This window comes from Leptonychotes weddellii, chromosome 5, assembly GCF_054177405.1.
Source record: "Leptonychotes weddellii isolate Sample4059 chromosome 5, ASM5417740v2, whole genome shotgun sequence".
In the NCBI taxonomy this organism is placed as follows: domain Eukaryota; kingdom Metazoa; phylum Chordata; class Mammalia; order Carnivora; family Phocidae; genus Leptonychotes; species Leptonychotes weddellii.
Window position 1 is genome coordinate 5,432,682 of NC_138373.1, and position 18,835 is coordinate 5,451,516.

Sequence of the window (18,835 nt, forward strand, 5' to 3'; positions counted from 1 at the left end):
GGACAGATGGCAGTGCGCAGGTGGGGGCCCCGGGGTGGGGCCATCGGGAAGCAGCAAATCCAGGGAAGAGGGCGCTTAGGGGGCTCAAGGGGCCCTGATGAAAACACAGTTGTGGGGGAGACTTCAGCCTTTCAGAGCTTTCTGGTAGACGGAAGGTGGTCAGGATGCCCACTTGAATGATGCAGGCGTGCCCTGGATTCAGTAGAGACGTGTGGAGTGTTCTCGGAGTGCGCTTTTTTTCTTATGTTTCTTATATTCACAAAACGCGGAACTCTTATCAGATATTTGATATATATAGATATATATTTTGATTCAATCAAAAAAACTAATAGTTTTATTAAAGTAGAGATTTGTTTTCTAGGTGGCATTTTCTGATCATAATACTGAAAAATCAGGACTAGATGATTAATAGCTGACTAGGAAAAATCCCAACTACTTGGAAATTAAGAAACTCCACCCTGAATCAATCACCTTGTATCAAAGAGGAGGCCCTCCTTGTCCCCTCAGGTTCCTTCACCCATTGCAGGGGGTGCCTGCCCTCCGGCATTGAAATAAATTCAGTGAGTTTCTAATCCATGCACGTAAAAGGAAAATTGATGTTACATTGCTTCCCTTGTCGTAAAACTTGATGTTACGTACACATATATAGCGTGTGCGTGTGCTTGCGCACGTTTTTTAAAAGTTTCAAGCGTGTTGTATAACCCTTAGTAGGTGACACGATTCAGGGCCAGAAATGAGCTTTCCTGCTTGTGTCTCCCGCAGGTCCTGGACCCGGAGAAGCAGGCGGACATGCTGGACTCCCTGAGGATTTACCTCCTGCAGTACGCCACGCTGCTGGTGGAGCACGCGCCCCACCACATCCACGACAACAACAAGAACCGCAACAGCAAGCTACGCCGCCTCATGACCTTCGCGTGGCCCTGCCTGCTCTCCAAGGCCTGCGTGGATCCGGCTTGCAAATACAGTGGCCACCTACTGCTGGCGCACATCATTGCCAAATTCGCCATACACAAGAAAATCGTCCTTCAGGTACCACGAGGCTCCCTCCCGGCCCCCCTCCACTCCTCCCGACACTCCGTGGGCTTGCGCACATGTACACGCCGCCCCCTCCTACGGTCGTGGCCTTCTTTCCTGTCGTCTTTCCCAGCACCATTAAAAATGCTCGTTTCTGCCGTCTTATAAGCGCCGTGAACCCTCCCGTGACTGTGCATTCTCTCCTCCTCCCCAGTTACTGCTCTGCTCTCTCATTCCTCTGCAGCCTTGCTGTCAAAACAACAAAACGTCTCCTTTGTCCACCTCATGCTCCTCTACGCATTGCGTTCCTCTACTGGCTTCCATTCTGCTGGTCCATTGAAACCATTCTGGAAGGGCCCAGCCCACTCCTTAGCTAAAGATACTAGGCACTTCAGAACCTCATGCTGTATTGACCCTCTGCTGATGACGAGCACATCTTCCCTGAGTCCCTCAGTGGTTTAGGCCTTGATGCCAGGCGGCCCTGGGTTTGAGTTTGTTATTTGCAGTCACAAGTTCTTGTGACCCTGAGTGAGTCAATTATTGTCTCTGTAAGAATTAAAGGTAGTGATCTACTTCAGTGCTCAGCCTGTCTGTCCCATTAACACTTTATAAATGATCACCCTTGTCCTATTCTGTGAGGTCATTTCTAATTGTTTTCCTCTGACCGCTTCGTCTTGTGAGCTTCTGTGGTGTTAAACCCCAGACCTCGACAAAGCCCATGGCCTCAGACATCACCTCCCACAGGCATGTCTCTGTGGCGCTGTCCGCCCAGCCAGAGACCCAAGGACCATCCCTGACACCCTCTAGTGCCCCCCGGTGTCCGGGTATGTGCAAATCCTGTTGATTTCCAACACCTGTCCTGTCCCCTCCACCCTTAGCACCTATCAGGTGATCTTTGTGTCCTCTGACCTTACTTACCTCAGGACGTCACCTCTCACTTGCACTATTCCGAGAATGCCTCTGACAGCAGCCCCTTCAGCTCCATTTGCCACACGGTGGCCAGAAAGAAAGCGTCTCTGTGCTTCAGCTGACTTCCCGTGGGTTACACTAGAGCAGGTTCCTGCAGGGAGCTAGATCTCACTCATCTTTGTATACGGCACGCTAGCCCGGCATCGGCCCAAAGTGGGTGCTCAGGAGGGAAGGAATGAATGTGTGCATCACTCAAAACTTAAGGAAGGAGAAAGCAATTGCGTTCTTTCCTAATAAGATAGCCCTGAGGAATTTTGTAAAAATCATTCTGCAGAAATACTCTGCCTTGGTGGGTGGGAGGATGGGTTAGCCTGGTGATGGGTATTAAAGAGGGTGCGTTTTGCATGGAGCACTGGGTGTTATGCACAAACAATGAATCATGGAACACTACATCAAAAACTAATGATGTATGGTGATTAACATAACAATAAAAAATTAAAAAAAAAAAAAGAAGTACCTTGCCTTGGTTCAGAGTGATTGGGATTTTTCTTGTTTCTCTGAGCCTTTGTTCTCATCCCAAGTAAGAGTCTCTTCCCTGCGTTAGGTGTTTCACAGTCTGCTCAAGGCCCACGCGATGGAAGCTCGAGCAATCGTCAGACAAGCGATGGCCATATTGACTCCAGCAGTGCCTGCTAGGATGGAGGATGGGCACCAGATGCTGACCCACTGGACGAGGAAGATCATCGTGGAGGAGGGCCACACGGTCCCTCAGCTGGTTCACATTCTGCATCTGATCGTGCAGCATTTCAAGGTGTGTAGAAAGTACTGTAGATGGGGCTGTTCTGCATGCCCAGGCATTGGCTTTGCCCTTTTGCTTATCTTTAATTTGCAGTAATAAGGTGGCTGTTCATCTTTTGGTAAAGGTATTTCTGGTCCGTTGTGTGTTTAGGGATGGAGGGGTGCTTTGTCAACATGGAAATGGTTCTGGTTTAGAGACTATGTCCCAGGTATCTGCTTCTGTCTAGGACTGTGTTTTTCTTGTAAGTACTCGGGTAACAGTGAGTACCGATACTCAGTACTTTGGGAGGTAGTCATCGTTAACTCTAGGTTTTGGTAACTTGGCTCGAAGAGTTGTTTGTGTCGTTGGCACCTCCTTCTTTAGAGCCAAATCCCCCACTTTGTTAGATTGATTCAAATGTAGATATTCCTTGTAGATTTCAGGTAGAGGAGAAAATTCATTATAGCCAGCTCTTTTAGAAGTGGAGATTTGCCTCTTGGTATGGCTGAATGTCTGTGACATCAAGTCTGAAGTTTGGTACATGTTACTAGTTTTGCCTACCTAGAGAGAACTTGGCGTTTCAACATTCTTTTTTAAGGTTTTTTATTCATTTGAGAGAGTGCGCATTGCACGTGAGCAGGGGGGTAGGGTCAGAAGGAGAGGGAGAAGCAGGCTTCCCCCTGAGCAGGGAGCCTGACACGGGGCTCAATCCCAGGACCCTGGGATCATGACCTGAGCCAAAGGCAGATGCTTAACTGACCCACCCAGGCATCCCGGTGTTTCACCATTCTTTAAAGATGGTACTAAAGGGGGGCGCCTGGGTGGCTCAGTCGTTAGACGTCTGCCTTCGGCTTGGGTCATGATCCCAGGGTCCTGAGATCAAGCCCCACATCGGGCTCCCTGCTCCGCGGGAAGCCTGCTTCTTCCTCTCCTTCTGCCCCTGCTTGTGCTCTCTCTCTCTCTCTCTCTGTGTGTCTCTCTCTGTCAAATAAATAAATAAAATCTAAAAAAAAGATGGTACTACAGGGCTGAAGTACAGTGTTCTGTTGGCACTCAGCGAGGGGCTGGGGTGGGGGGTGATATGTACATCCATAAGGTGATGAGAATTTCCTCGCTGAGTCACAGGTCAGAAGTCTGGGTTAAGTGCACGTGTGTGTGCGCGCGTGGGCGTCCTCGTGCTCGGGTCTCGGAGGCGTGGTCCTGCAGCCCTGGGGTGACGCGGAGCCCGTGCCCACAGGTGTACTACCCAGTGCGACACCACCTGGTGCAGCACATGGTCAGCGCCATGCAGAGGTTAGGCTTCACGCCCAGCGTCACCATCGAGCAGAGGAGGCTGGCCGTGGACCTGTCCGAAGTCGTCATCAAGTGGGAATTGCAGAGGATCAAGGACCAGCAGGTGTGGCCACCAGCCTTCTGTCGTCCCAGATGACGTTCCTTCTGCTGCTCCCTAGAAACCAGTCCACAAAGTCACGGGTGTGTGTGTGTGTGTGTGTTTTTAAGCCGGATTCAGACATGGACCCAAATTCAAGCGGAGAAGGCGTCAACTCTGTCTCATCCTCTATTAAAAGAGGCCTGTCGGTGGATTCCGCCCAGGAGGTGAAACGCTTCAGGACGGCCACGGGGGCCATCAGCGCGGTAAGCATGCGCTTGCTTTTACGGGTTCTGCGCTTCCTTGAGGGAGTTTGTTCATTTGTTCCACAAATTCTGAGTGTGGCCTCAGTGCCCGGCACCGTGCCCAAGACACAGCTGGGAGAGGCTGCGCTCAACAGGGGGAAACCCAGCGACACCCGACTTAGCCGCGGGTGTTTCCCAAGTCAGCACACGTTTTTCTTGATGCACGTTTGATACCCTCAGAGTTCTGACGAGAATGGTTCATTCCTTGCAGTAAGGCTCTGAGGGAAACTGTAGGGTAAGAGAATTGATTGAGAACGTGCACCCACGTTGTGTTCGGTATTTTAAAAGACTATGTCCTATTTTGTTGGAGGGCAGCCGCCAAGAGAGCCCTGGGGATGCTCACTCTCCTCGCCCCTTGTGGAGGTGACGACTCTGTCACTTTGGGCCTCGGTTGAACTGTCCCTCCCTTCACCACTCCCCCCGAGGACGTGGTCCCTGCATCCACCTGTGCTCAGGTTGGACTCCCGGAACCACGTGAGGTTTTGTCCGTTTACGTGTCCGCACACGGCGGGGGCAAGCAGGTCTTCGTGGTGCGCGCCCTGCCGGCTCACCGCAGGGCCTCCCAGCTCCTCTCCCTCCTCTTGCACACACATTCCACAAAGCAGAGTCCGATGGCTCTCTTCCCAAATCTAAGTCCGGGCAGCGCGCAGAGCAGCGTCTGCCCCCGGGACGACCGCATCCTGTGAGCTGGCGGCACAAGTGCCCTGTGTTGCGAATGCGTCGTTGGGATGCTCTTGCTGCCTCTTCTAGGTGTTTGGGAGGAGCCAGTCGCTGCCCGGAGCGGACACCCTTCTTGCCAAGCCCATAGATAAGCAGCACACAGACACCGTGGTGAACTTCCTCATCCGCGTGGCTTGTCAGGTGCAGCTTCCTGGGTGCCTTTTGCTAGGGGTTCTTGAGAACAAAAACTTCTTAGTAGAATCCAGAATGTTATCTCTGACAGAAATAGACAAACCAAGGTCTGAGACTAGCTTTGTCACTTTCGTGCCAAATTTGACTGATTTCATGACATGCTAATATTTCTGAAACCTGCCTATGTTTTACGAGTGATAAGATTTTTTTGAAACATTTTTTTCTTTCAGTGGTGATGAAGTAATGGTGTATCTTTTTTTTTATGATTTTATTTATTTGACAGAGAGCGAGAACAAGCGGTGGGGTGGGGGAGTGGCAGCAGAGGGAGAGGGAGAAGCAGACTCCCCGCTGAGCAGGAAACCCAATGCAGGGCTTGATCCTAGGACCCCAGGATCATGACCTGAGCCGAAGGCAATCGTTTAATCACCTGAGCCACCCAGGTGCCCCAGTAAGGGGGTATCTTATAATTAAGGGCATCTTGGTGTTGGCAAAACAATGGCAGTAGATCAGTGATCTTGGGCACATTATTTAACTTCCAAGGTACCTGCCTCATAAAGGTGCTGCTGGGATGATCCAACATACATAAATTAACGTACAACATTTAGTAATTTAAGTGCCTTTAGAACTTGTGTTTGTGGAGCGCCTGGGTGGCTCAGTCATTGGGGATCTGCCTTCGGCTCAGGTCATGATCCCAGGGTCCTGGGATCGAGCCCCACGTCTGGGCTCTCTGCTCCGCAGGAAGCCTGCTTCTCCCTCTCCCACTCCCCCTGCTTGTGTTCTTCTCTTGCTGTGTCTCTCTCTGTCAAATAAATAAATGAAATCTTTTAAAAAATAAATAAGTAAAACTTGTGTTTGTTATTCACGTCAGTGTATTTTCATGGATTTGTTGGAAATCTATTCCTGAAACTTCATTTTTCCTTTTCAAAAAAAAACGTAAATGAAATTTTTCTAACTAGTTTTTTTTAAGAATTTGGGGATCTTAAGTTTATATAATTATTGGAGTAGTAGGTCTTGCCATACTGGTGAGGACTTCAAAGTATTGAGAAGACTCTACTGAATTTTCGAACCAGTGCCTTCTTGGTGCTCTGGCACTAGGCACGGCCCGGGAGATCTGTGGGGCCGGGGGGGAGCTCAGGCCCTGCTCTTGGGGAGCTGCCTGACACTGATCCATCCGTCACACAAACGAGTGCACATCACCACTGACCTGACCCCCTAGCAAGGGGGCAGGAGGGCCCCGTCTGAGAGGGGCCCTGAGGCAGAGGAGGCCCCGTTGAGTCAGGTGGGAGAGGAGGTGGCCGGGAGGAGAAAGCTGGGCTGTGCGGGCGAGAGGCAGTGTCAGGACACTGGAGACGTCCGCGGTGAGACGGGGCCTCGAACCCGAGTGCATTTTCAGGTCAACGACAACACCAACACGGCCGGCTCTCCTGGGGAGGTGCTGTCTCGCCGGTGTGTGACTCTCCTGAAGACCGCCTTGCGACCGGACATGTGGTCCAAGTCTGAGCTCAAGCTGCAGTGGTTCGACAAGCTGCTGATGAGTGTGGTGCGTGCGGGCTTGGGGCCGGGCCGCGGAACCCTGAACCCTCCGGTCCCTCAGCCAGTCGTGACCGCTAAGGAGGAGCAGGGAGTTTCACTCCCTGGAAGAGATTTTAAAACTTGAGCCTGAGCCCCCAGCCCCAAGCAGTGAGGAGCTTTGGAAACGTCCTAGTTCTCTTGCCTACTGAAATCTCGTTTTTTAAACTGACTTCCCAGCTGGCTTGGGATAAATAGTTTTAGTTGATTTATGCGACAACCTCTAAAATAAATGTGAATTTTTAGAGGGCACATATAATATATTGTTATTGAGCACTGTAAAGTCTGGTAGCAAAGAAATAAGCCCCCAGTGCTGATTATTTGGTGGGTTTTTTATTTGGTTTATTTCTGTAAAAACCATGATCCTGTAATTTCTGGCTGCTACAACCCCATTTTAAATCTTTGTTATGTTGCATGGCAAAGACTAACATAATTGCCTCAGTTTTTGAAAGGTTATAGATTCCCTGTGCTGTGAAAACTGTGTGATCATAGGCTGCCTGTGTGCAGTACATGCTTTGATTCAAATTACTGTCACACGCAGTCACGGTTGAGTCGAGCTCAGCCATTAGCGGATGGCCTCTGGCACGTAATAGGCTAACGTTTCCATGATGCAGAGTGCCGAGCTCACAGCAGCTTTCCACCTTGTCCCCACAGTAAGTGGAAGATTTTATCTCAACCCAGTGAGCACACACGGTGTATATGCAGGGCATCTGTGTGTGCAAGCCACAGAAACAAACGTTTCAAGGAGCAATATTTTACTGCAAACCATACGCTCTATTTTCTGTTATTAATGCTAGCATCATCTGTTAGATTGATTTCATGACCCATAGTCTCAAAGATACTTCCTTTTGGAAGGATATTTGTATTGTAAATAAAAATGATACGAGAGAAGTGGAATTCAGTGATTGATTTTTTAGACCAATTTTAATGATTTTCCTTTTTTTTTTTTTTTTTAAGTTTTATTTTTAAGTAATCACTACACCCAACGTGGGGCTTGAACTCACAACCCTGAGATTGAGAGTCACATGCTGTATGGACTGAGCCAGCCAGGTGCCCCTGGTTTTCACCTTTTAATATTGAGTATTAGTATTTTCCATGAGCTTTTAAATTAGGAGGTTTAACTAATTTTAAGTTGTGCTTGATTTGTGTTTCTGTAATGGACCGTACCAGAGTATTGATGACGTCTGTGTGTGACCTGTGTTCTCCATTCCAGGAGCAACCTAATCAAGTCAACTATGGAAATATTTGCACGGGGCTGGAAGTGCTGAGTTTCTTGCTCACTGTCCTTCAGTCTCCGGCCATCCTCAGTAGCTTCAAACCCCTGCAGCGAGGCATCGCCGCGTGCATGACGTGCGCAAACACCAAGGTTCTCCGAGCGGTCCATAGCCTCCTCTCCCGCCTAATGAGCATTTTCCCAACAGAGCCAAGTAGGTGACCCTTCCCCTGGTGCCTGAGTGGATGGGAGGGCACAGAGAGTGTCACTTGAGAGTGCTCATCCTCTGGTTACCGTAGGGAGTGTTTTATTATCCCGCTTTTCTTTGTGCTTTCAACCTTCCTTTAAAAAAAAAAAAATAGACATAAGAACTTAATGGCAGCAGTCATGACGTTGTATTTTTTGTTTTGCTTTGGAAATGCTGTTATTCATCAGCCGAACGTGACCATTTCCTTAAGGCAGTAAAGGGGAACTGGGTCATGTGTTGTCAAATGTCGAGCAGCTGCCAAGATGGGATTTTGGCATATCCCACATAAGTGTATCTTGAGCGTGTTCCGGTTAGGCGTGGTGAGATAAGACGTCATTTAGCTTGGTCAAGTCAGAAGCAGCCCAGAGAGGAGCACCACGCGTCCAGCAGTGGGAAAGAAGCACCCGGGCCAGTTGCTGCAGATCCCAAGAAAACTAAAGCTCAGTGTCTAGTGTGAGGAAAGTTGGCCTCCCAGAGCCCGGACAGGCCTGAGAACCCGAACCACAGGGCCCACATTCTCGCTTCTGTTGCAGGCACTTCCAGTGTGGCCTCCAAGTACGAAGAGCTGGAGTGCCTCTACGCGGCCGTCGGGAAGGTCATCTACGAAGGACTCACCAACTACGAGAAGGCCACCAACGCAAATCCCTCCCAGCTCTTTGGTGAGTGTGTGTCTGCCCTGGTTTTTCTAGCAGCCGTTCCATTTGGCATGGATCTCTCCGTGCTCTCTGGACGAACTTTCCTTCTGGGAAAGTCTCGGGATGTCGGAAGGAGCTTTGAGCTGACGTGTGCTGTGTGTGTGTGTGTGTGTGTGGTCTGGTACACGTGAGGCCCCTGTCTCCTGTGGTCTTAGGGGAACGCCCTCCGCCCGACCAATGTCTGTGCTCCCTCAGTCCCTGCCGCCTCAGCCTCAGATGCAGGATCGGGTTGTGGGGGAACAGTCCCGTGTTTCGTGGATCTTGCTGACCCAGTTCTGCGTCGAACACGGAGATGCTGCCAAAGCTGTGTGCAAATGTGGATAACTACTACCTTTCATAATATGCCCACCTGTTAGTAAACCACTCACGAGACAAGAACTAGTCCCTGTCTGCTCGGTGAGGCTCTGGCTGAAATGAAATGAAAGTTGGTTTCTCAGGTAATCGGGGCAGCTGACCGACTTTGGCCTCCAGAGATACCCAGAAGTCTGATTTTTGTGAAAACTCCCATCTCTGAGGAGGATTAGACTTTGGGTTAGAAATTTAAAAAATTTTTCAAACTTAGTCATTGTATAAAATTTTGAAAGTACAAAGGAAGGAGAACTAAAAGTTGCCTCTGTAATTAGTAACGTTTACTCTTAACATCTTGACGTGTGTCTTTTTTCTATATACAAGGATATAAATATACGTACAGGTAGCCCTTGTCATGCAAACACTTATTTCTGAATTTGCAAACTGAATACATTATTTTTTAATGAGTTTCTTGCTCTCCAAACTCTTGCTACTTGCTATCTGAAATTCAGGAGCCAGATAAATTTAGTTAAAATTGTATCCCTAACTGTTCAAGCTTGCCGTGCCTATTCTAGAACCAGATAGATTTAGATAGTTGAATACTTTTGTGACTTTTTTAAAAGTGGGATCATACAGTAGATCCTGCTTTGCAACCTGGCTTCCAGAGCAGCATAAACGTCTTGTTAATTCTCCAGAGGACTCTCTTTGAGAAGAGCTGACCACCACTGGCCCTGCCTCCCTCCTTTGTGAGGGTGACAGCAGGCCGGGGACGGGGGCGGCACTGCGGCTGGGGTCTGGAGAGTTGGTCACCCCAGTCCCCTCCCTGTCCTCGCCCTGAGGCTCAGGTACTGAGCCATCGTCACAGGTGTGTCAGGTTACCTGTTGTAGAATCAGACTGATCATACATTCACTCTCTACTGAGAAATTGTCCAAATCTGTACCGATTGCACCTATAAATGGCAAATAAATACCCTTTTATTGGTCTATAATGGGAGCCATGGATATAAATTTAAAATGTAACGTGTAGGTCATAAAAATGTCAGCTAGGAAAGGTAACATTTTTTTTCACATACTTCGTGTCGGTGCTGACATTTTGCTCATTTTTATTGATCCTAGGCAATTTTACAGAATGGGTACAAATTGACTTCTAAAATATTCATCATGTCCAGATACTCTAGGGTTTTTTTTAAAGGATTTTCTTTCTTCCTTTTCCCCCCCCCCAAGCATATCATGGGACAAAAAATTTCACTTAGGGTGTTTTGCTATAAACTAAAGATAAAATCCAGAACTGAAGGTATGAATGTTGTTTCTACCGCGGCGCAGAAATTGGCTCTCGTGCCTGGTGTTGATCATGAATTAAGAATTAGGAGTGAAAACACAGCACTCCACAAAGTGTAGCATGTGCCTTACAAAAACTTAGAACGCTGACATTTGGGGCTCATCTATACTTTTGTCAGAAAGAGCACATTTTTGTTTAACACATTTTAAAATGTTTTAAAAGGCACATTTTTGTTTTTGTTTTTTAAACTTTTCTAAAAAAAAAAAACAACCAGCAAATTTCTGCCTTTCAGGGACCCTTATGATCCTTAAGTCCGCCTGCAGCAACAACCCGAGCTACATAGACAGGCTGATCTCAGTCTTCATGCGCTCCCTGCAGAAAATGGTCCGCGAGCACCTGAACCCACAGGCAGCGTCGGGCAGCACGGAAGCGACCTCAGGTGACAACCGTGGTCCCCGTGGGTTTTCTCAGACTTTGTGTAACACCTCCGTTGAATTCTGAACCGAACGTGAATTCCTTTTGTTTTTATGCAGTCCCTTGTCCGTGTGCTTTCAACAGAGAGGTTCTGAGCATTTCATTTAAAACCAAAGTGAGACTCGTTTTTAAAACGAATTACCTTCCAAATTTGTGACTATGAGGATGAAGAAATTTTTAAGTGGTTGCACATTGATGTGGAACATTCACCACTAAACAAGGGCTGTCTAATGAATGGTTAAAACGCATTGCATAACCAGAGCTGTCATGCCTGACGAAGAATTAAGTTGCGGGTTCCGGGCCTGAGCAGTGGGCCCCAGGAACCTGAGTGATACGTCGGTGTGGGCGGGAGCTAGCTTGGCACCGCTGTTCGAGGCAGCTCGGAACAGAAGTGCCGTGAATGCGGCTTCAGGACTGGCTGTGTCTGGATTCCCCGAGCTGCTCATCCATTCCATCGTCCCCTCGTCCGTGTGGAGGCTCTTAGGAGGCCACCCTCACAGGGCAGAGTAGCAGGGAAGTGGTGAAGCAGCACCTCAAATCCCAGAGCTCTCACTGGAGAAAATGTTGGGGGGGGAGCCGTGATGGGCAGACTCCGACGTGCCACATAATGCAGAGTGGTGGCCCGTGGACGCACATGTGATTGTTGGGGTGCGTCGTCTTTCTCTGCGTGAGCAGGAACCGGTGAGCTGGTGATGCTGAGTCTGGAGCTGGTGAAGACGCGCCTAGCCGTTATGAGCATGGAGATGAGGAAGAACTTCATTCAGGCCATCCTGACCTCCCTCATTGAGAAATCACCAGATGCCAAGATCCTACGGGCTGTGGTGAAAATCGTGGAAGAGTGGGTTAAAAACAATTCCCCGATGGCAGCCAATCAGGTGAGCAGCCAGAGGGGCTGTGCCCTGGCCAGGCCCCCCCGCCTCCGCGCGTGCGTGCGTGCGTAAGTTCAAGCACGGTTTTCTCAGCTCTTCTGAAAATTCTCCAGCAAAACGTTTTCTCCCCTGTGTTGGTACTGACGGTATCTTTCCTCAAGATGAATTTGTCTCACTGTGCTTACCAGATTGTAATTAGAAGCTTGAAATGAGTGGTCACTCCTCTGAATGTGGTTTTACTTGTATTAAAGTGTTAAATGAACCTTACTTCTTAGTCTTTGTAGTGGTAAAGGTAAGCCCCCAAAATTAATAGTGAGGGACTATAATAGAATTAATTTAGTAAGATGCTTGCAAACTTCTGATTTGTTGTATAATTTAGTTGCTTTCTCTTCAAAGTGAGCTGCAGCCTGTAGGAAAATTGGATCGGCAGCTGTCTTGATTTTAAGTATTTGCAGATAGAGCCAGGATTTTTGTGTTTAGAAATGATCTTGTCTTATTTTTACAGACAAAGTTGTAGGAGCTTAAAAGATAATAGGACAGATGGCTGGAATACTTTTGAATGTGTCTTTTTTCAAATAGAAGTAATTGACCTTTTCTTTTAAAAAACAACAACAAAAAAACACCCCAATTCATACAGACGCCTACACTCCGGGAGAAGTCCATTTTGCTCGTGAAAATGATGGCCTACATAGAAAAGCGCTTTCCGGAAGACCTCGAATTAAACGCCCAGTTTTTAGACCTCGTGAACTATGTCTACAGGTAACGAGAGCGATCAGCCAGATACCGCACGTATGTGTTCCCAGTGTGTCCTTGGAGTAACCGATGTAACATTTAATCTTTCATGATAGCTAAAGCTTGATTGTCCACATAAACACCAAGTGCCGTTAACATATTTTGGCATCGTTAACACACCTTTGCTCAAATGCTGCATCAGCCCAGGGGACTCGTGATATACCCGTGGCTTTCGTCCTGGCATTCCGGAACGTTGGCCCCTGCTTGCGGCTTGCAGAGGCTGCCTCTGCCGCGGCTCTTCCAACCCGTGTTACTCCTTCCGTTTCAGGGATGAGACGCTGTCGGGCAGTGAGCTGACCGCAAAACTCGAGCCAGCCTTTCTCTCTGGGCTGCGCTGTGCCCAGCCGCTCATCAGGGCAAAGTTCTTCGAGGTTTTTGACAACTCCATGAAACGTCGGGTCTACGAACGCCTGCTTTATGTGACATGTTCCCAGAATTGGGAAGCCATGGGGAACCACTTCTGGATTAAGCAGTGCATTGAGGTAGGACGGGCTCAGCTCAGCGTCTGTGATGCCGAAACCAGGGGGTGTTAGCACTGTCTGGGAGGGATTGGAAGCCTCTACCCTAACCTGCTCTAATGTCTTCTGGGAAGAAAAAAGACTTAAAGTTGTGTTTTCAGCTCAAGGAGTTTTTTAGGGGTGATTTTAAGCTCTTAGAAAGTTGAATAGCGTTTTCTAGCTTATAGCTAAAAGATTCATTTTTCCTCGAATATAAAAATTGTAAATTCTGTCTACGTGCCCTTACGGATGTAATGTACTGTAATTGTGGGGTCCTGTCGTTCTTAGAGCCGGAAGATAGGGCAGCCAGGCCAGAGCAGCCTGACCGAGCCACGGACTTGGAGCCCTCAGTATGAGGAGTCGGGGTGCCGGTGACAAGGGCCTGTGTAAACCCGTCAGACTGTTTCAGTGCCTGGTCAGATGTTCATGATGTTGCTGACAGGATGGTAGTGAGACTTCTGGTTTCTTGTTGGTTTGTTATTGAAATCCACGATCCTTCGTTGGCTTAGTTACCTCCTTGCTGCACCAGGCAGCTTGGTTTCCCGTGGGTTAGCGATGCTGGCGGGTGATCCTGGTCTGCTGGTGCGGAATGGGTGGAGCCAGCAGGTGACCTACCACGTTACTTCGTCCAGTGAGGCCGACGGTTGTGCAGTTCTCCCCGGGGGCGTCAGGGAGACTTGCTGACGTGTTTATGTTGGTGCTGCCTGAGCATTTCATAGCGCTCTGTGCAGCACGTGTTGGGAGCTTGGCGAATGGCCACACAGTGGGCAGTTCCTGATTGATTCATCTTTGGTTCGAGGGACCTGTCGGTTGCTGTTACGTGCCAAGCCCTGGGTCAGGTCATAGAGACACAGAGATGGAAACGACCTTGACCACGGTAGGCACGCTGGAGCAGATGGAGGAAGGACGGGTTGGAGGGCGCCAGCTGGAGATCTGCCCTTCCTTCCCTCATTTGTCCTGCGTGTCTGGTCTGTCACTGCGTGTTACCAGTTCAGGGCCACCTGCTTCTCACTCTTTTTTCTTCCTCCTCCTTCGTGTGGCCACCATCATTGCTCACAAGGGTGATGGGAGCAGTTGACCCAGCGTCACCACTTTCCCTCCTACCCACCACAGTCTTGCTGTTGTGGCAAAATTGTCCTTAATAAAGCGGATCATGTCCCTCCTTGCCTTTGTACTCGGCACAAACTCCCAACTCGCAGGATACAGTCTTTCTGGACCCCAGGTGACCAGACCTTTGCCCCTCCGTCCAGCCCTCTGCTGGCCTCCCTCCCTCCTTAGTCGCCAGCCCCGCTGGCCTCTCGTGTTCCCAGACACGCCACGTTCCTGACACCCAGGCTGTCACAGGGCACCCTTTATTCTGTCCATCTCCTGGCTGTGTTATCACAGTGAGTATGTGTCTTCTTGGTTTGGTTTGGTTTGGGGGTTTGTTTGCTTATTTTATTTTTTACCCTGTGTGTGTTGATGTGTTGATGTTGGTCTTGTCCTTCCCTCTAACGCTTCAGCTCTACCAGGGCAGGGGCGCCTGCTTGTGAAGTTGACAAATGAATCCAGGGCCTCACACAGCACCAAGTGGGTGCTCAGTAAATATCTGCCCCAAAAATGCACGAGTGCTTTAGTTGAGTGGCAGCCAGGCCTAGGGGCAGAGGCCAGGGGGCGAAGCATATTGGGATGTGGGGAAGAGTCACGGGAGTGCTGGCTGTGAGTGGGGAGTGTTACGTTGCAGAAGAGCTCATGAGCCCCGCTGAGGAGCTTGCACTGTCCCCTCGGGGCCGTGGGAAGCCACTGGGGGGACACAGGGAGAAGAGCACTCAGGTCGGCTGTGTGTGAGGAGACAGGTTTGAGAAGAGAAAGTCGATGAGTTAGGAACTTAGTCCAGGCAGGAGTTGATGGCAGGAGGAAGCCCGACTGGTAGGCGAGAAAGATCCCGAGCTTACGCTTAGACACGGAGTCTGAAATCCTGAGTGAGGGGTGTCTGGAAGGGAGGTTCAGGCTCTGTCTAAGCTGGGGAGAAGCATACAGCCGAGCTGTGGGCTCAGGAGTCCTCAGCATGTGTGCTGCAGTCGAGAGGACTAGGTCTTCACCGAGAGTCCCTGCACCCCACATGCCAGGCGAATGTCCTAGGTTTGTCGTCTTTTTCTCTATAAACCCTCTTCAGCTGCTCCTGGCGGTGTGTGAGAAGAGCACTCCCATTGGTACCAGCTGCCAGGGAGCGATGCTCCCGTCCATCACCAACGTCATCAACCTGGCCGACAGCCACGACCGAGCGGCCTTCGCTATGGTCACACATGTCAAGCAGGAGCCTCGGGAGCGAGAGAACAGCGAGTCCAAAGAGGAGGTAATGCTCCAGATGGTTGTCTCGTCTTCAGCAGAATTCCTGTTTCTGTTGGCGGATTTTATATCAGCCTTCGATTTGGGGGAGGTGGGAAGGCAAGAAAAAAAAACCTGTCTCTACCTCAAAGTTCTGAATGTGGTATCTGCATTCAGTTAGATTTTTCTTTCTTTTTTATCGAGGTACAGTTGATATAAATTACGTTAAATTCAGGTGTCCAACATAATGATTCAATATTTCTTTATATATTACTGAACAGTCACCACGATAAGTCTAGTTAACATCTGTCACCACGCAGTTAGAGAAGTTTTTTTTATAATGAGAACTTTTACCATTTACTCTCTTAGCAATTTTCAAACGTGCAGTACGGCGTTATTAAGTGTAGTCACCATGCTGTACATGACGTCCCCAGGACTTACTTATTTTATAACTGGAAGTCTGTACTCGTTTTGCTCATTCCTGATCTCCTTGCCTCTGGCAAGCACCAGTCTGTTCTCTATGAGATTTTTGTATGAGTGAGATCATATGGTATTTGTCTTTGTCTGTCTGACGTATTTCACTTAGCAAAATGCCTTCAAGATCCATCCACGTTGTTGCAAATGGCAAGATTTCATTTTTTTTTTAATGGCTGAATAATACTCCATTGTATATATGCACACCACATCTTCATTATCCATTTACCTGTTGTTGGGCACTTAGGTTGAGTTGAAAAGCATCTCATATTGCCGTTTACTTTTGAGATAACTCACTTTATCATGAGCTGGTGCTGCTTAGCATAGGATACTCTAGTGTGGGTGATTTTTCTCTCTGAGTGCTAGGTAGCCCATGTTGTAGCAGACAGGACTACTCTGAGGAGGAGTGCCCACCAGCAGCCTGCTGTGAACCTCCCGAATCTCCACTTCGTCCTGGCAGGGGCAGCCCTAGAGCCAAGAACTGGCCACCAGGGCTGATACCTCATCTTGATGGCCCTTAGCATTCCGAGAGGAGCGGCTGCCACTGCTCCAAGGCATTGATCTTTAAACTGTGTCTCCTTTGGTTTGTTGGCTCTTAGAAGCTCAGTCTCCCCCTGGAGTGTTGGGTTTTAGAAGCAGCTACCGGGGGGCAGCTGGGGCTCAGCTGGTCAAGCATCCGACTCTTGGTTTTGGCTCAGGTCTCCGCTCAGGTCATGATCCTCAGGGTCGAAAGACTGGCCCGCATCAGGCCCAGCATCCGGCCCCGGCACTCAGCAGGGAGGCTCATCCCCTGCCCTTTGCGACGCCCCCCCCTCCCCCCGCCCACACTCGTGCGGGCACGCACACTTTGTCTAAAAGACATAAAATCTTAAAAAGCAGAGCAGCCGCTATTGAAGGAGGAGGCGCACTCTTTGCTGTAAAAGGGATAGTTTGATCCCTCCTATATGTGGGGTATCTACTCATTTCATTAACAAATGAGAATTTAAAATTTTCTTCTCCGTTGCTGAACACTAGATCATGTAGTGATATGATCTTTTCCTTCTGTAATTCTGTGTGAACTAAATTACCAGCTTTGAAGTGATTCTTCCCGCTTTTTCATGGGCACATACCAAATGGTCGGTAACTTGACTCAGAGGCTGGTTTGATGATTAGATTTTGGCTGTGACTTCTCAGAAGCTTCAGACAGAAATAAGGTTTATTCCTTTCTGGGAATGAGTCCTATAAAACGTTGTGCCAACAGGTTCTGCACAGTGGCCCTGACAATATTCTTAATCTGAATGAGCAAGGCAGCTAGACCGCTCTCTTGCACTTTGAGGAATGACAGGCTGTAATTCCTTATTATCCCTTATAATCTTTATTATTTTTGCTGTTTAAAGTTTGTACTTTGATTTTGCTTTCCACAATCCAAATAGGAGAGCAAAACAGTGACCTTTTCGTAGTGTTGGTTTTTTTTTGTTTTGTTTTCCATAGTGTCACTTAAAGAGAGGTCTGGTCAAGTTAATCTGCTTGTTGTTTATTCTAGAACTCAAGATTATTTATTTATTTATTATTTTTTTTTTTTAAAGATTTTATTTATTTATTTGAGAGAGAGAGTAAGAGAGAGAGAGAGCACGAGAGGGAGGAGCGGGAGAGGGAGAAGCAGACTCCCTGCCGAGCAGGGAGCCCGATGCGGGACTCGATCCCGGGACTCCAGGATCATGACCTGAGCCGAAGGCAGTCGCTTAACCAACTGAGCCACCCAGGCGCCCGAACTCAAGATTATTTAAATAATAATGAACTTCGAGGAAACTGACCAAAATTTTACTTTCAAAAACATAACAAGAAGTTTGTAAGAGTTGTGTTTGTTGGATTTTCTGTAACCATTTGACCTTTTGGTTTTACCTATTTGTGTTTTGTCTTGCAGGATGTAGAGATCGATATTGAGCTGGCTCCTGGAGACCAGACCAGCACACCCAAAACCAAAGAGCTTTCTGAGAAGGACATTGGAAACCAGCTGCACATGTTAACCAACAGACACGACAAATTCCTTGATACTCTCCGGGAAGTGAAGGTCTGTGTGCGGGTTCGGAGGGATGGTGGTTCTTCTTTCCCCTGAACATGTTGACTCCTCAGGCAGGACTACTCCACAGCAGTGTGAGGTCATCTTCTGCAAATTACAGTTAACTTTCTTTCCTTTCTCAATCGACACCATCATAGTTCTGTGAGACTCTGAAGTGGATATTCTGTGCAAAGATTTGAGAAAGGATTTACAGTATCTTATGGGAGAAAATAAGAAAAAGAAGTTAATTTTTCCACTGCTACCTCTTGAAAGAAATGGTAAAATGGTTTACCAAATACATGATGAGACTTGGCTGGATTATTTTTCAAATGCAGTAAAAAAGGAGAAAATGAGAATAGGTTCACATGGTAAACCAAGTCCACCTCACTTTGCAGGGAGAGGTCCTCCAAATGCATCTATTTTGAGATATAGCCAGCTAGAAACTCTCGCTTCCACAAACTCTCAGGTTAATTATAGGTATAATCATTTTTAGTTAAAGACTAAGAAAATCCAGGGGTGCCTGGGTGGCTCAGTGGTTAAGCGTCTGCCTTCGGCTCAGGTCATGATCCTGGGGTCCTGGGATTGAGTCCCCTGTCAGGCTCCCTGCTCAGCAGGGAGTCTGCTTCTCCCTCTCCCTTCCCCCCTACTCATACTCTCTCTCTCAAATAAATAAAATCTTTAAAAAAAAAAAAAAAGTTAAGGCTCCATATACCAAGTTGCTTTTGAGGTGTATTACAAAGAAACAGTGATGATTCTGTTCATACCATGAGCTAGGTGAAAAAAATTAGAAACTAGTTATCACAGAGTTTTCTGCATTTAAACTTCTCTAGTGACCTATCCCGAATTTGTGCATTAAGTCAACCTTT

The 18,835-nt window shown here is 48.2% G+C and overlaps 1 protein-coding gene across 8 annotated transcripts in view; it reads left to right on the forward strand.

Annotated features, from left to right (window-relative positions):
- Positions 1-18,835, forward strand: part of TRRAP (transformation/transcription domain associated protein) — a 112,216-nt gene that overhangs the window by 56,483 nt on the left and 36,898 nt on the right. For all 8 annotated transcript variants that reach the window (XM_081819309.1, XM_081819312.1, XM_081819310.1 and 5 more), the window contains 14 exons: positions 763-1,029; positions 2,528-2,734; positions 3,939-4,097; positions 4,202-4,336; positions 5,126-5,236; positions 6,621-6,767; positions 8,010-8,223; positions 8,790-8,915; positions 10,811-10,957; positions 11,668-11,867; positions 12,499-12,620; positions 12,922-13,135; positions 15,306-15,485; positions 17,835-17,981. In XM_081819309.1, the coding sequence (XP_081675435.1) occupies positions 763-1,029; positions 2,528-2,734; positions 3,939-4,097; positions 4,202-4,336; positions 5,126-5,236; positions 6,621-6,767; positions 8,010-8,223; positions 8,790-8,915; positions 10,811-10,957; positions 11,668-11,867; positions 12,499-12,620; positions 12,922-13,135; positions 15,306-15,485; positions 17,835-17,981 (2,376 nt within the window). The remainder of the gene's footprint in view (positions 1-762; positions 1,030-2,527; positions 2,735-3,938; positions 4,098-4,201; positions 4,337-5,125; positions 5,237-6,620; positions 6,768-8,009; positions 8,224-8,789; positions 8,916-10,810; positions 10,958-11,667; positions 11,868-12,498; positions 12,621-12,921; positions 13,136-15,305; positions 15,486-17,834; positions 17,982-18,835) is intronic.